At 36.6% G+C, this 17,697-nt stretch overlaps 1 protein-coding gene and 1 non-coding gene across 2 annotated transcripts in view; one reads left to right on the forward strand and one right to left on the reverse strand.

The window, feature by feature from the left end:
* The window catches only part of LOC145667034 (uncharacterized), a 238,964-nt gene that overhangs the window by 83,384 nt on the left and 137,883 nt on the right, over positions 1-17,697 (forward strand). Inside the window, exon 2 of the mRNA XM_081734727.1 lies at positions 12,658-12,810. Coding sequence (XP_081590853.1) covers positions 12,658-12,810 — 153 coding nt within the window. The remainder of the gene's footprint in view (positions 1-12,657; positions 12,811-17,697) is intronic.
* TRNAR-CCG (transfer RNA arginine (anticodon CCG)) lies at positions 4,633-4,704 on the reverse strand. The gene has a single exon. It is a non-coding gene; the product is annotated as a tRNA-Arg (tRNA).

Here is a 17,697-nt window from a genome sequence, read left to right on the forward strand (position 1 = left end):
ATCTCAAGGGAGCCATCTGGTGTCAAACAAACGTAAAAGAAATCTCTGTTAAGTTTTAAACGTGTTAGCGAATAGATCTTTTTGTCTCTGTTCACATCCAGCAATTAATGTCAGATCTTGCTAATATCTAAGTTGTAAATCATGAAGCTATATTTGCAATATAACTGAAAATCTTTATGTTAATAGCATAACATTAAAAGTAATGTTTGAGAACAGAAGTTAAAACGTTATGCTCCTTACGACAGTATCTTTTGTAATAAAATTTCAAGCATGAATACTGTTATGATTCTCATGATATTATTCAACGTTTAAGAAAATAATCTTTAAGGAAAATGGAATTATGGGTCTTTGACCTTTACAACCTGATGAACCTTATAAATCCTCTAAGACTATCTATACATAGGGATGAAAACTCCGTAACCCTAAAATTCGCCAATTTTTGGGAAATTGATTTTTTTTCAATGCTATGCGCCGTAGATTTAACATGATTTAATTAATCATGTTAAATGTACTAACAGTTTAATATTACATATTGCTTCCAGACGTCCCATAAAACATTACAACATTTTCAAAACTTATATTCTAGATATAAACTAAATCCTTCTAATGTTTCAAAAGGAATATATATTATAAAATATTCATAGTATTGTAATATTAAAATTGAAAATTATAATTACCTAATATAGGATTCTGATCATCATCATCATCATAGGTATTGTGCCATTATTAGCAGGTCACTTGCTGCAATTGAGAAGCTTCCATGCTCCAGATCTACCGCTAACTTCTTCGTCTACACCAGCGTTTCCCAACCGGTGCGCCGCGGCACACTGGTGTGCCGCGAGTGTGCGACGAGGAAATCGAAACAAAATTATTAATTCTATTGCAAACAAATTGCAAGACATTGGGAAAAATATATATTTGTATTTCACATTACTATGAACCTCTACTATGAATCTACAATTTTAAGTTTCATACTCTGTTACTATTCTGTATATATTTAATGTTAAAAAAGTATTTCTTATAATTGTAATCACCATTATTGCGTCCTTATTGTTGCAGACTATTTCGTAACTTGAAATTTTAAAATATAATTGAATCCCTTCGACAAAGCAAACATGCATACAAATTACCTACATTTATGTTTTAAATGTACAAGAGATTTTGTTTGTTCGTTGGTTATTTAGTGATCTTCCTTCTTAGTGAAAGGTTGGATACAGTTTTCGAAAAAGAAAGTGTATTTTTAAAAAACGTGAGTCCTATATTTCATTGTAATTGTTTTCTATTTTTAAATTAGAATGAAAAGTACGCATAATGATTTACCACGGAGGGACTTCTCTCTGAAAAGGATATCAGTAATTACAGATAAAAAATTACCATGGTATTTTATATTTACAAATAATAATAATAATAATAATAATAATAATAATAATAATAATAATAATAATAATAATAATATCTATATGAGTGTGCCGCGATAATTCAAATTACACCTGTAGTGTGCAACAAATTGAAAAAGGTTGGGAAACGCTGGTCTATACGTACGATTTCTCTGTTTTGATATCATCCATTAATTGTGGTCTCCTTCGCCCTCTCCCTCTCTTTCCTGCCACCATACCCTCTAGCACGTATCTTATGATACAGTTTCTTCTTAGCCAATGTCCCAACCAGTTTCTCTTCTTAATAATAACTAAAACTGTTCTTTTCTTCCCCGCTATCTCTAAGACCCTCTCGATCTAGCTAATTCTTTCCATTGTTCTCCATACCCACATTTCCAAAGCTTTCAGTCGGTTTTCATCAATTTTGCGTAATGTCTGTTTCCAACCCATACAGGCGGATGCAGCACAACACACGGAGCATTTTATAAGTCTTTTTTCTCAACTCTTTATCCAATTTCCTACAAAATAGTCTTTTCCTCCCTTTAAAGGCTTCATTCGGCATTCCTATCCTTCTTTTTAGTTCATGTTCACATTTCATATGTCTATCATTACTAATAAGACTACCCAGGTATCGACAACTAGTTACCTATTCTATTTTCTCCCCTTCTACTTCTATATTTGATACCGATCCCTTCGTTCCAATCACCATGGCTTTTGTCTTTCTAACATTTATTTTCATCCCATATTCTTCACAGCCCTTCTTCAAGTTTTCTAACATCTTATTGACTCTCTTTTGAGATTCTGCAATAAGTGCCATATTATCTGCGAACCGTGTTCGTCTAATCATTCTATCTTCTATTGAAATGCTAAGGTCCCCAAATTAACATCGTAAAATACGTTAAAACATTTTCTCATATTGAAAGCGATATATTACAAGTACACTCATGTTCAAAATGATTGTCGCATATCTATAACAGTCTTCTTGTGCGAATATAATGATATCGCAGGGTAATTTTAATACTGTTACTATGTTTATAATCGGGAAATGCATATATCTGATAAATTTTATAGAAAAAAATTATAAATACGAATATTAGAATGTGAACAGCAAAATGTTGCAAAATGGACAAGAAAAGTTGTTGTTTTTTTTCTTTTACGTTATATTGTTCTGATTTATAGCTCTTTTGACATTTACCACAAATAGGTCTATGTCTGCCGGTTATACACATACTAATAATGTTAAAAGTACCCTACGATATCATTATCCAATTATATTCGCAGAACACAACAGTTATAGATATGCGACAATCATTTTGGACATGAGTGTACATTTAGATCTGAATATATAGTAGTCTTTAAAATTGTAATAGTAATTTAATATACGGTACTAGACATGACCCGGAGTTTATTTGTTCCATTACCACTTTCTTTACTTGCACTACTTACACACACACACACACACACACACACATATATATATATATATATATATATATTCCGTAAGTCTACAAGATTCTTAGATCAGAATCACAAAGATCTTTTTCTTTTTTATAAAAGTATTGCGCCAAGATATCATAAAAAGCACACTCTAAAACGAAAATGGATCCCACTGATGTCGAAGTTGAATAATACCGTGGGATTTTCACACATTCTAGTTTTTTTTTTCTTTTTAATTATTTATTGTTGTTCTTTTTTTCCCCCTCTTTACTGCACCTAGTTTTGTTTATACCGAAGCGCCATCTGCTGTCCGCTTCAGAAATAATCTTGATTAATGGTGACTGCTTATAAAAATTTCGTAAAATTCTGTAAATACAATAATAAAAAAAGTAAAGTGAACACATCAAGTATTATATACTATTTAATCTGTGAGAATTTTTCCAAAAAAAAAGGAAAATAAATCTTTTTTAAAATATTTCAGCACTTCTCTTATTATTACGTCATCTTACATACTAATAACAAACACATGTTTTCTGTTTTCTTACTTTCCCATTATAAGTATATATATCTCGTAATGTTAATTAGCATTTAAGAGATGCATATCTTCTTTATTGTTATTTCTTTAAAGATGTAGGGAGGCTTTGAAGCAATGATGTTATCAAAGCTTATGTGAAATAGCATGATTTAAAACAACATTAAGTAAATGTTTTAAAACCTATATAGCGGCATATTTGCGTAAAGATTTTCGACACATGCACTCTAAGGGGCAGCTGCTAACTTTGATGTTTTGTAGGGAGCAGCGGCGGACCTAGCCCGGGCTGTGGAGGAGGCCTAAGCCCCAAGGGCGCTGATTTCTCGGTAATTTGGGGGGGCATTCAGATGTATATTTGGTTGCAGATAAGGGTCTAAGAAGGCATATATGAGAATTTTAAGACAAATTGAATTCAAATTATGCCAAATATTGTATATTAATTTAAAAAATACATATAATAATAAAAATACGTATAAAAATACATGGGAGCTCACATCAACATTGCAATGCCCAGGCCCCCGGCAACCCCAGGATCCCACAGTTTTTTTGAGTGACAAAGAAAATTGAAGCTATTATTAATATTTTTGTTGAAAGTTTATCGTAAACTCAAGATAGGCCCATTACCTATCATAGTCTGAAGTCTGGGTAGACCCCCCGTTTCTACCTTCTAGATCCGCCACTGATAAGGGAGGGGTCCAAAGTTTTTTTTTCTTAGAAGGGTCTGCAATACGTCTATACAGTATTTAAACCTGCTATTCTGCAACCGAAAAGACGGTAAGTAATTGTTAATTACTGTCACCAGTGGCGTATTTAGGAAGGGGGGCTTCCGAGCTTAAGCCCCTTCCCGAAATCTTACTTACTATAGTAAAGTATATGAAATATCTTGCAGAATTTTCACATTTTCAGGCAAATCCCCCCCCCCGAAAGTTAGCAAAGCCCCCCGCCCGAAACAAAATCGTAAATACGCCACTGACTGTCACATATATTCTCAGATGATCTGATAGACCTAGATTATTTTAATAAGGAAAGGAAAGTGTAGAATCAAATCTTTTGGTTACATCAGTCTTTTCTCTGTTAAACAAGTATACTTATGGGAAGAAACTATACAAATTTTAAATGAAATGAAATGAAATCTTTGAGTTTTACGTCCCACAGTTATGCCGGTTAGACTAAAGGAGACGGTGATGATGAGAGATGAGTGGAATGGTGGAATAAAGAAAGTGGGAGGAAACGGGAGAACCCCGAGAAAACCCACTAGCACGGTGTTTGTCCACCACAAAGTCCACACAGCGCGAGCTGGGATCGAACCAGGGACCCCACACACCGGAGGTGAACGCTCTACCACTGAGCCATCGCGCCCCCAATATACAAATTTTAGTCGAGTTAAAGGTAGTTTTTGGGGATTCAGACCCGATGAACCCCAGTGGGTACGCCTTTGCTAAGGGGACACACAAGTAATACTGCTAAAAGGGCCTTTCTCCGATAAATGGATTCATGGTGATTTGAAAGTGCAAGAACAGAGAAAGTTGTGCATTTTCCTACACTAGTAACCAATAGGAAGTGCGAGATACAATGATAATAATTTTCTCCGCTTATAACTTCCTGCAATAGAAAATGTTAACATTTAACCATGTTCTGTGAATGAATAACTTCAGAGAAATTAGATGTCTTCAAACCATTTACCTAGTTTTTTGCATTGTTGCTGTTAATAGTGAGCAGAAGTAGCCGTTTTAATCTTTGTAAATCAATATATATAGTGTACCGTATGGCGCTAAATTCGTTGCACAATAGCAGAGGAGTGATTCCTGAGAGTAAACCCAAACAAAAAAGTTCCAATATACATAGGGCGAATACCCCATCGTTTACGTGTTATAGGCTGCCGAAATCATGAAAAAAATAATTCTAAAGGTTCATAGCTCCATTGGTCGGGTCAAGACTTCACTTAGGAACTAGTATGTGCCCTATCCAAAAATGCGTGTTTGAAAATCCTGAGGTGCTTCTAGAACAATTTTTATAGAGGGAGTTTGACTACGGGCCTATGATATAAAGTACTCTCCAACTACCTCCATAAAAATTGTTGCGTGAGTACCTTAGGATTCTAAAACATGTATTTTTGGATAGAGCACATACTAGTTCCTAAGTGAAGTCTTGAGCCGACTACAGTAGGTCCCATAGTTTTGGAGGTACGGATCATTAGAATTCATTTTTTCATGTTTTCGGCAGCCTATAACACGTACACTATGAGGTTTCCGCCCTATGTTTATTGGAACTTTTTTGTATGTTTTACTCTCAGGAATCACTCCTCTGCTTTTGTACAACGAATTTAGCGCCATACTGTGTATGCATATATATATATATAACAATTCATTATTGTAGCAGTTATTGAAAAAATACAATAACTGTTCTTACTCGCTGAGTTATTTATCTAGTATAGTGGCTCTCAGCCGATGTGTCGTGACTCATTAGTGTGTCACGCAGTCCCCCTAAGGTGTGTCGCGAAATTTTAGAATTTAAATATCATGAAGAATTTAATAATAATTAGTTAAAATAATTGAGATACACTGTACCAGTCAGCACCTCCAGAGGTAGCAATAGCGCTCAGTTCTATTTAGAGTCATTATATAGGGACTGTAAAGGGACTGTTAAAGAATTTCGATGCTCTATTCTGGATTACAAATTGCGAAATACCGGTCATAAAGGGGCGGGTGGTAAGATGTTTGGAAGTTTGTACCGGTCACCGGCCTTAATCAAATTAACAGCAATATTTCCGGCCGGGCCGGTAAAATACCGGTCAGTTGAGAACCATATCATCCCAGCAACTTAATCAGGGAGCGTCATTTCGGAAGCTGTGTGTAACATGGCGCCTTCTCTTCCGAAGATGAGTGGCGCATTCTCAAAGGTCTCTTTGGGAAGGGAAATAGCTTACCACTATATATATATATATATATATATATATATATATATATATATATATATATATATATATATATATAAATGTACAGTTACAACAATATTAATATACAAATTTACATGCTATTCTTTCTTCCACCAAAGATAACGATGCATGAAGAAGAAGAGAAAGAAAGAAGAAAAAAAGGCCGAATACGTTTACATTCTTTCTCTCGTGTCCTTGAGGCTTGGATTCACAGAAGAAAACTTGTAGCTTTTTAAAGAGTATCTGTTGCTATAATTGGGCCATCTGGGTGCGGTCTACAAAAGCCAACATCTTCTCGCTTAATCAAGTATTCATCAGAGGACATTGACTCCCATACATCCAATAGCATTACCCGCTTTTTTTATTTTCTGGAAGTTGCCTACATTATATTCAACCTTATGAAATTCTATTCTAAACTAACGGGCATAATGTATATGATATAAGAACAGCGATCGTGGCTGTAAAGTGTTCAGACTGTTATGAATGTCATTTTCTAACTTCTATAGCTTTGAATAATAGTTGTGGTTATCGTTTGGAATGAATATCTTGGCGTATTACTGTTATTTCTTATGAGATTTTTTTATGTGTACAGAAACATGGATATTACGCAAAAAATTGTGAAAAATGACTAGAATATTTCGAAATGTGGGTGTAGAGAAGAATGGAGAGAGCATTAGCTGGATCGAGCGAAAAATAAATTAGTGTGTTAGAAATATGGGAAAGAAAAGAATAGTTTTACATATTATTAAGAGGAGGAAGAGAAACTGGTTGGAACATTTGGCTAAGAAGGAACTGTATCATGAGGGACATGCTGGAGCGTATGGTGGCAGGAAAAAGAGTGAGGGGCGAAGGCGACTGCAGTTGATCAGCGATATCAAAACAAAAGACTAGTATATGCAGACGAAGAGATTAGCACAAGATCGTGGAGCATGGAAGCTTCTCAGTTGGAGCAACTGGGTATTATAGCACGGCCAACAAGAGATGGTCTCTGACGTTTCTTATCACATGCGGTGGGACATTGCAGCCCCTACTTTGATCACGATCACTCTGTCTTATACCATCAATTAAATTTCCACTACAGTTGCACCGAGAAAAACCTTGACACGCGAGTAATGGCAATGTCACTGCGAGCTGTCAGAGACGTTCTCTTACTGGACGCACTATAGCGGCATCTATGGCGTTAAGTACGTCATGAGGGATGACATATTTCGTCAAGCACAATATACGGGGATGGGAGAGAAGGAAGGAAGCGACCTGGAACCTGAATGTTAGGTACCATCCCGAAATTTGCCTGGTGTAAATGAGGAAAACCCAAAGAAACCTCACTAAGGATGGCTGGCTAAAAAAAATACTGTTACATCTTTATGACCGAGTGTTCCCTGCTGGGAATCGAGCTCTGGACCAGACTTACAGCAACATTACCACTCACGAGGGTGATGTTTACCGCAGAACGACTAACACGAGGACGCCCCGAAGGTTTAATGTCCACAATCAAACCGGTTTTCTCAAATTTAACAATCAATGTCATCACAGTCTAGTTATTCGGTGCATTACGTTGGTCAATATTCCACGGAGTTTGCGAACAGTCTCTGCGCAACCCCCTTCCCATTTGTAATAACTTTTCAATCATGATAACACGCTATTCGTCGTAACGCGCTTCATTCCTATCTGTACAGGAAACAGATGACAGTCGTGCGCTATACGGCGCTCCGTGACTACTATAGATATACCACACTTTGTCTTTCGTTTCAAGTGCTGCTATTGGCTGAAGAAATTCCACTCCCTTTCGCTAAGACGCTCTCGCTTAGCAACAGCCGAACCCTTATTATTGCCTCAACGCGTAGGTGTTTCGAGGGTGTGAGCTTTAGTTCTCATTTTTGCCACGGCTCAAGATATTTTGGCAGCACTATAGCCACAGAGACAACAGATGAAAATTGTATAACGTTCACTGCTGAAAACTTAACTAGAACAGAAATGGCTGGAGTTTCAAAAGTTGCATTCTTTATGAGACATCCTTTACTTCAAAGTCATGAACCGATACTATCTCGCAAAATATATGAAACATTAAAAAATATTTACGTAAAATTATTCCCCTCTTATTCTGGCAGAGCAATACTCGCGAACCTACAGTGAACTGGACTCAAGAAAGTGAGGTGAATACATTAATGCTAGGTGGTCTTATTTTTGAGTGTACCCAGAGAGAGTCGAGTTTTCTTTTAGCTTAAATTTATGAACCATCCATATTCTTGTCGAGACGCAGATAAACTTTTCTTTTAATATTGATATACCTCCATTCATACATACGTTCATCCTCATCCGTAACACTTTCCTGATTTTCTTTAAAACAAGAGAAAAGAGACAGAACACGCGAAAGTAGTGGTCGCACCGTGTGGCCACTTACAAAATCTGAGCACGTTGCCTTGTATCAACTTTTATAAGTAGCTAAATATTTATCCGTATGCCCGACAGAGCTTACAAAGCGGTTGCTTTTTTAAAGCGTATGCGTTGACCATACGTGTAAAATGAGAGATTATAAGAAGCGTCGGCATGCAACTTAAGTGTTTGTCAGTCGGTGAGTCTTTTAAAATGGGAAAGAAAAAAAAGTGCATTTTGGAAGAAATTGTAAATACGAAATGCAATATGCAACTGGCTTATTTTGTTTTCATTTACATTTTTTTCTTTCTATGATTAACATCGTTTGTTGCATCTGAAGAGAAAATCAATAAAATGTTAGAAAGAATATGGGATGAAAATAAATGTGAGAAAGACAAAAGCCATGGTGATTGGAACGAAGCAGTCGGTGTCAAATATAGAAGTAGGATGGAAGAAAATAGAACAGGTGACTAGTTTCCGATACCTCGGTAGTATTGTGAACTTTAAATAAAAGCAACGATAGGAATGACGTAAGAAGTCTTTAGGAGGAAGAAAATACTACTTTGTGGGACCTGGAATAAAGAACTTTAAGTTTTACGTCCCACAAAATAGTATCTTTAAGTTTTACGTCCCACGATTATGCCAGGTAGGCTAAAGGAGACGGTGATGATGAGGAATGAAAGAATTGGTGGAATGAAGAAAGTGGGAGGAAATGGGAGAATCCCAGGAAAACCCACGCACACAGTGTTTGTCCACCACAAAGCTCACTTGGTGCGATCTGGGATCGGACCAAGGACTTCATGCACCAGAGATGAACGCTCTACACTGAGCCACCGTGTAAAATATAAGTTGATAAATTGACTGCATGGACAAACCGATCATTTATCAACGTTTAAAGATACCCAAGTCATTACACTATTTACTCTAATAATAAGTATGGGATAAATGCTGTTTTATTACAATCATTGTACAGCTCACAGATGACGAGAAGAACCCTAGCAGAAATAGTATGACGTAGGTATGGGCTCGTCCACTTTGCGCACGGGGGTTTCAAATGACACGTCGGAATAGTACACATGTAGCTTTGCCCGGAGTAGCAGACGACATCTAAGTATAGACCACATCTCAAAAACCGAAAATGGACTTGACCGTGTCGTTGATCTTTCCCCACTTCCCCCTGTTTTAGGGTTCTTCTCGTCATCTGTGAGCTGTACATCTCTAGCGACATGAAACGATTTGATCACTTCTACGGGAAATTAACAAAAAAGATTAGGGAATTAATTTTTGTTCACATTTACAAAACGAAACGAGAGAAAACTTTTCGAGAATTGTGACGAAACGAGACGAAAAAGAAGTCTTCGAGAATCAAGACGAGATGAAAACCCGGAGTTGTCCAAGCTCTTCCTTCCGTCTCCCGAAAACTAAGATAAGTTAAATTGCGATTAAATGCCACTCATGTGCATGGTACGTACTTTATTAAATATTCTTACAGTGCAGCTTCCTGATTTTGATTTTGGTTCCCTTCTTCCGGACAAACTTTCTGGAAAAAAACTTGTCCAGAACACTATGAGATTTTTTTTTTCTGGAGAAGGGATTAATTAAAGTTCATCTCACTTTCTTGATTACTCAGTTTCTGAACAAGGGCGTCGATTTCTCTGTAACTTTAGGGGGAGCCATTCAGATGTGTGTTTGGTTGCAGACAAGGGTCTAAGAAGGCATATATAAGGATTTTAAGACAGATTGAATTCAAATTATGCCAAATATTGTACCCAGGTATATTCATAAACCAGTGTTTCTTCCAGACATGATTTTTATGGGGGACACTGCTCCCGGAGCTCTGAGAGTCCCCCCAGAGGAGAGCAAAATAATATATGTCTATAATATAATAATAATTAAAATAGTATCATGTGAAAACAATACGTGCCCCTCTGAATATTAAATGTGCCCCCGGGGCCATTTTTTTCTGAAACACTGCACATAATAGCACAATAAAAATATATATTCATAAAAATACATGGGGGCCCACATCAGCATGGGGAGTCCGGGACCCTCAGAATCGGCGCCCTTGTTTCTGAACATATATTTATTTAAACAAACAGCTAAAAAATTTAAGGAATACTGAGCCCCCCTTTTGGTCCCCTCCCAAATACGAGCCTGCCAGAGACAATATGCCTATTAAAAATCGGGACTGACCCGGATAAATTTGAACGTTTGGAACCATTTAAAACAGCCGAAAATTGTAATCAATCTTCAGTAAGCAGTTATTCTTGATAACATTTAATAATAAATAAGGTCATAGTGATGTTCGTAAGAAATGTTAAAAAGATAAAATTATATATATATATATATATATATATATATATATATATATATATCAAGGCAAACATCTGATTTCAGTTTCTCTTATCATACGGCCATCTGATACTTGCAAACAGTTACTTTACAAGAAACAAGTGCACAATATCTTACGTAGAGCAATATGGAGAGAGAGAGATGGGAGAAAAATATTTGTGGTGGCCATCTACAATTCATCCGTGACCTTCAGAGGAGGATCACCAGGTCAGTCGAACTTCCCCTGCGGCACGGAGAAAAGGAACTACAGTTAGTTTTTGGCTCGTGTCCAACAGATGGGAGGAGAAGGCACCATGGCATGGGTTTCATGTGCTCTGCATCTTCTGGTTTTTCATACCAAGATTCTTTGCTTCTATCACGACGTTTATCATTTCAATATTCTTACGTAATTCATCTCTAAGGTTTAAACAATTCAAAAGCTTTCGATTAAATAACTCAAGACTCTACGCGGAACCTGTAAAGCAGGGACGACGCCAGATTTAATTTCTTGGGGCGAGGGCAAAAGAAGGAGCAGAGGCATTTTGGGGGAGCAGGTGTATTTTGTATACCGAAGGTAATCGTTCTATGTTACTTGATCTACACTGTAATATAATATATCTGGGGGGCTTGGGAGTCAGACGATGTCACCGGGGGCGCCCACTAGTACTCTAGTATTACTTGTCCCCTCTAGTATTGTCACTGCATAAAGATTACATAATACACCTATTAATAAGGAACGTATACAATACAAAATAAGGTTACTGAAGAGACATCACAACCTTTGTGGAAAACTGAAGGAAAGAGAGTGAAACTGTACACATGATCGTCACTCCTGTTGCGTGGGGTCCCTGGTACAATCCCAGCTCTCACTAAGTACTCTTTATGGTGGACAAACACTGTATGTGAGGGTTTTCTCGGAGTTCTCCTGTTTCTTCCCACTCTGTTCATTCTACCATTTCATTCATTATCAACAACACCGTTTCTCTAGTGGGTAAAGTGTATGCCTTTCGTGCACATATCCCTGGGTTCGATTACCGAAGGGAGAGCACATATATTTAATTTTAGAATGATGATTTACTTTAATGAATCATCCGTTTCGTTTAGCCTAAAGGTCATAATCGCGGGACGTTAAACAGAAAATAAAAATTCTAAAATTTTCATCAACCCCGTCTCAAGCTCAGAGCATAATACTGTGGGACGTTGCACTTAAAAATGTGCACATGGTCATACGGCTTGAGTACACGCTGATATTGAATTCCGTAGAATGTTCCATAGTTTAAAATGTCATAGGAAAAATGTATATCAAATCAACTCAACAATGGTTGCCGACAAAATTTATCATTTTGAATTTTTTCTCACAATATTCGGGAGTTGCAAACAAGTATTCATTCATTTTTTTAGATATTAAATTTTTAGCGACCATTTTGTATAGGGGTGCACTTTACAAAGATATACTTTATTGGGTTATTATTTCTGAAGATATTGATTTCAAACAAAAGCCAATTGGAAGAGAATTAAATATACAACATTTTATGTCCATATAACAAACCCTACTAAATCACAAATTTAAAAAAGAAAATGTTGAAAATTAAAATTTGAATAAATGATATTATATTGATATGAAAATAAATAATTAAAAATTAATATATTTTTATTTCTTTTTGTCTTTGCAGTGGCCACAACGTCTGCAGCCTCCCAAGATGGATACTACGGTAAATTTATTGGTAAATTGAGGACGCTACACCACGGAGTGAGTGGAGATGTCTATGCGGTAGATTCAAAGACATTGCACATACGAAATTTTAACTATGATGGAGAAGGCCCAGGTGAGTATCATATTAATCCTCTCATGTTCATTAAACCGAGTTGAAAATCTGAGTCATTTTATGTATGTGTTCTACTTGATTTTATTTAATTTTTTGTAACCGTAATTTAATTCTTTCCTGACATCACACAATGATGAAAGTTTGCATAGAGACGGAAGTTGGAAGACTATGCAATACTCCATTGTTACTTTTATATACAAGGTGAATGTACTTGACACTGCCATCTATTGATGCTGAATCCGTTTCAACTAGTAAGCCCTTTAAGCTAAACTTTTGGTATAGTCAGTGTCGAGTTGGAACGAGTTGTGACATGCTAGTTGGATTGCAGAGGGAGAAGAGTGAGGACGTGTTAAGGGTCTTCACTACAGCGAAATTAAACTACCGTTAATTTTTAGAGTTTTTCTGTAATATCTTCAAAACAAATAAAAATATTCGAAAAGCAGAAACGTAGTGAACTAGACAATAAGATTTTGCATGTGATACCGTTATCACAACTCATCTATCTGCTTTCGATTTGCAACTATAGATAGATTTAGCATTTTTTGCGGGTTCTGTAGATAGGTGAATTGTGGTAAAGGTGTCACATGCGAAATCGTATTGTCTAGTTCACTACGTTTCTGCTTTTCGAATATTTTTATTTGCTTTGAAGATATAACAGAAAAACTCTAAAATTAGCGGTAGTTTAATTTCGATTTAGTGAAGGCCCTTAAGAGTGTCCGTCACGGTGCCAACATTAAGTTTGTTTTAAGCTGTAAAAAAGAAAAAACAGTGCCAAAGACGCTCACGAAATGTCAACATCAGTGTATGGCGATCAAGCGGTGGCATTGAAGACTGTTTACAAGTGATATGAGGCATTCAAAAGCTGCAAGGAGTCAGTTGAAAACGAACAACGATCGAGACGTCCTTCGTGAGAACGTGCAAAAAGTAGCACAAATGATTTGTTTAAGCAGGCGAATGACTATTCAAGAACTTTCTGAATAACTAAACATCTCGTATAAGTTTGTGAAAACCACATTAACCGCCGATTAAATGGGCAAATACTTTCCTTCTTTATCACAAAAACGCGCCGTGCCACACGTTGCTTTTGATCCGCGAATTTTTGGCCGGAAAAAGTGTTGCTGTCTATCAACATCCGCCTTACTCACCAGATTTAATACCAAGCGACTTCTGGCTCGTCCCAAAAATTAAAACCGTGCTGAAAGGAAAATGTTTTGATACCATCCCTGACATTGAGAAGGCCACGACAGAGCAACTGAACGCTCTTCCAAAAAAAGCATTCCAGAAGTGCTTCTAGTCATAGATTCAACGTTGGGGTAAGAGCATTGCTAGCCAAGGATAGTACTTTGAAGGAGATTAAATCAAATTCCATGTAAACTTATTAGTTTGTTTCTAATAAGAGTATTCACCGTAATTTTTGATAAGATCTCGTGTTTCTATAAATTTATATATATTTTTAGTATTAGATTTCGCGTTTGATTTTGAGCTCCCTCGTGGCAAAGAGGTTAGCATAAGCGCCTTTGGCGTGCGAGGTCCAGGTTCGATTCCCGGCAGAAGTTCATGTGATCTGGATTTTTCGTTAAGTTGTAAGTATACGTCTCATATAGCTTCGGTGCTGAAAGGAACGCTAAACTCAAAATCAAATCAAAGTCTTTTTTTTCCCAGTGTAAAAGCTTTCTCAGACGAGCCATTCTGAATGACGTTTTACTCAATTACACCAGACAAATGTCGGGATGGTACTTAGCACAATGTTCACAGGCCGCTTCGCCTTCCTTTCTTCCTTTCTATTTCCCCAGGCAATGTGATTATCGACAGAGGTCATCCCTTTTACGTGACGGTTAACATGACCATAAATGTCAGTAATGCCCAGAAATCAAAAACTTCATTAGATTCCTAATCCTAATCTTGTTTGATTTTGAAAGTTCCATATCAGTAGAGACACGAGTTTTTCGCAATGCGCGATAAAACGAAATGAGTCAGAATTAAGTAATTTTCTGTTTCTTTACGTTTTATGATATTTTATGTGTATTTTCATTGGTTTCCGTTGCGCAATAAAACGCGAAATTTGGCAGTTTTGCGCGAAATTTCTAACAATACGCGAAATAACACGAAATTTTAAAAATAATTTTTCATCAATTTAAAAGCGCCAGTTTTCTATTGACGGAACGGTAGAACGTGGTATGAACGGTGCATTTTGGGTGATTCGGACACAGTTATAGAGAATATTTTGCGCGTTAGCTATCACCATCGCAGCTGGATGGGGAGGAGCCGTTTAATTAGCTAGCCAATGGCATGGACTGGTGATAAATGAGAAACATACAATAATGAAAGGGAAAAATATGGAAACATGTAACATGGTTATGTTTAAGGTTTAAATGAAACTTGTGCCTATGTGTTTTCAGAAGACGGCAAAACTTTCCTACGGCAAATCTTTTCAGAAGACGGCAAAACTTTCCTACGGCAAATCTTTTCAGAAGACGGCAAATCTTTCCTAAATTTAGTTACTGATTTTCCATCAGTTTGATAAAAAAAAAAAAAAAAAAAAAAAACAATTTTCTATGAGTGAAATTTACAATGTCAAGTGAAATATTCAGTGTATTTTATTTTTAGGTCATTAATGTTTTACTTCTGTACTAATCTATGAATAAAAGGAACTATTTTTAAAATGTCAGGAAATATCTTTTCCATAAGAGCTACAAAATGCGAAACTTTATTTGGAAAATGCGACAAAACGCGAAATATGAAAAACAATACGCAAAATTTTCAAATAGTGCGAAAAATTCGTGCCCCTAGATATCAGTCATTTCATATGCAACCAGCTTTACTCATAAGTAAAGCAAATTGTCTAGAACACAGGGGTTAACTTTCAACAGTACGAACAAAATGTGATATTTTTACGATTTTTCAGACAGATTCCAAAAATAAAAACACATAAATATATTATTAAAGCATGTTTGCCTTTTTAAAAAATAACAAACAAAATAAAACAAATCATACTGAAAAGTAAAAGGTAATCGTTTTCAAAAAAAAAATTAAAAAATTCTATTTATGCATGACTAAAAAGAAACGCATGGGGAGCGCTCTCATATACCCAAGTACAATCACTTTGATTTGCATGACAATTGAAGAATATATTTTGGTTGTACATGGGAGCACTTCATGTTCTTCTTTTTTAGTCATTTTTTTTAAAAAAAAGTAACTTTCTTGAAAATATAAAGGTAACCAAGAACGTTCTGTCGCTTTTTCACCCACCACCTTCGAATATTGATATGTCACCTAAGACGTACCTGAAAGATCGAAAATAGTCCCCATCAGCATCGACGACCTTCTGACAACGTTCTAAAAAGCCATGAATTCTATCGGGAAAGAACTTCGTGAAGCGAAGGAAGTATTAAGTGTATTTTGCACCTCTATAGGGATTTGAACTGGCATCCTCTAAATTGATGGTCCAAGGAATGGAACAGACGATAACCAAACGGTGCAATGTCCGGGGAGTATAACGGATGCAATAATGTTTCCAATCCAATGCGTAGAATGAGGAGGACCCTTTGCGATTCAGAAGTGCTGGCTATAGAGTTTTGAATTTTTCTTGAACACTTCTCAACTACTGACGTACACAGTTGCATTGATGCTCTGACCAGCTTGCAGTAGTTCTCGATGCACAATGCCGCGAGCAGTCCATCAAACACACACGAGGACCCATTTCTCATCACATGTCAACACCCTGTCTAGAAAAGGCTCCTTCCTCAGATGAGACAGCAAAGAACACAGATGTCTGCTCGCGTTGCCTCCTGGATCATGTGGGACCCATCGATGATTCTCAAGGTGATGGAGGTGCTGCCGAATGTTTCTCCACTCACATTGAATTGTAGTCCCAGTTCCTCACATGTCTGGCCACTGTTTGCCTCAATTGCTGCCTGAAGATCTCCATTTTGTACAAGTTTTGGTCTTCCGGCATGTGATGCGTCTTTCAATGTTTAGCCCTCGTCTTGTTATCTTTAACACTTTAGTACGCTATAACTCTTTCTTAGTTTATAGGAACTGCTCATATTTCAACACGTATCTTGACATAGTATGAACGACAGCATTATTGTGGCATACCATTTACACACTTAACTACCTTAAGATATCTCCAACTCATATATAGCATTTTACATCAAAAGGGAACTTGATTTGTTACTAAAATCTACTCAAACACCAGTTACCACACTTGGTCTGTAATTAACCAAATACGTACATACACAAGATATATAACACAGTAACGCGTTCAACTGTAATACTAATACCTTGTCTGAATACCTTATCATTTTATTACACGCAACCAGAATGTCTCTGCTACTGTGCAGGTTGCATAGAAGCTAGGGCATGTTTTGGATTTTAAACGGTATAGATAGTTATTGTTAACGCCACCGTTACCCGAGAGTACTAACGGATTGATTATTAATGGTTCAGCGGTTCTCTTGAAAAAAAAAAAAAAACACAGAAACGGGCACTTTGTTCACTGATATGGAGTAGAATTTTATCACAAATATATTACTTTATGTATTAAATTAGAGGTAGCAATTCATTATTTTTTTTATGTGTTTCTAATTTCTACCACAGATAGCTCATGGGGCCAAGAGGTAAATGTTTATATCAGAGTACTTTTTTAGCACCAGGTTACAGGCCTGATAAAAAGAAAAAATAATAATACAGAATACTTAGGTGTCTAAGCACCTACCGTTCGAATATTTCTTCGTGACCTACTGTGATGAGCATACTGCCACTGTCTGTGGGCACCCGGCTTACTGGTCCAAAATAATCCTGGGCAGTTATTCCATTATCGTCACAGTAGCTCTTGATAGATAAATAGCCTTCATACTAGTAACATCTATTGGCATTAGGTAGGCA

This window comes from Thermobia domestica, chromosome 12 (genome assembly GCF_964235325.1).
Source record: "Thermobia domestica chromosome 12, izTheDome1.hap1.1, whole genome shotgun sequence".
In the NCBI taxonomy this organism is placed as follows: domain Eukaryota; kingdom Metazoa; phylum Arthropoda; class Insecta; order Zygentoma; family Lepismatidae; genus Thermobia; species Thermobia domestica.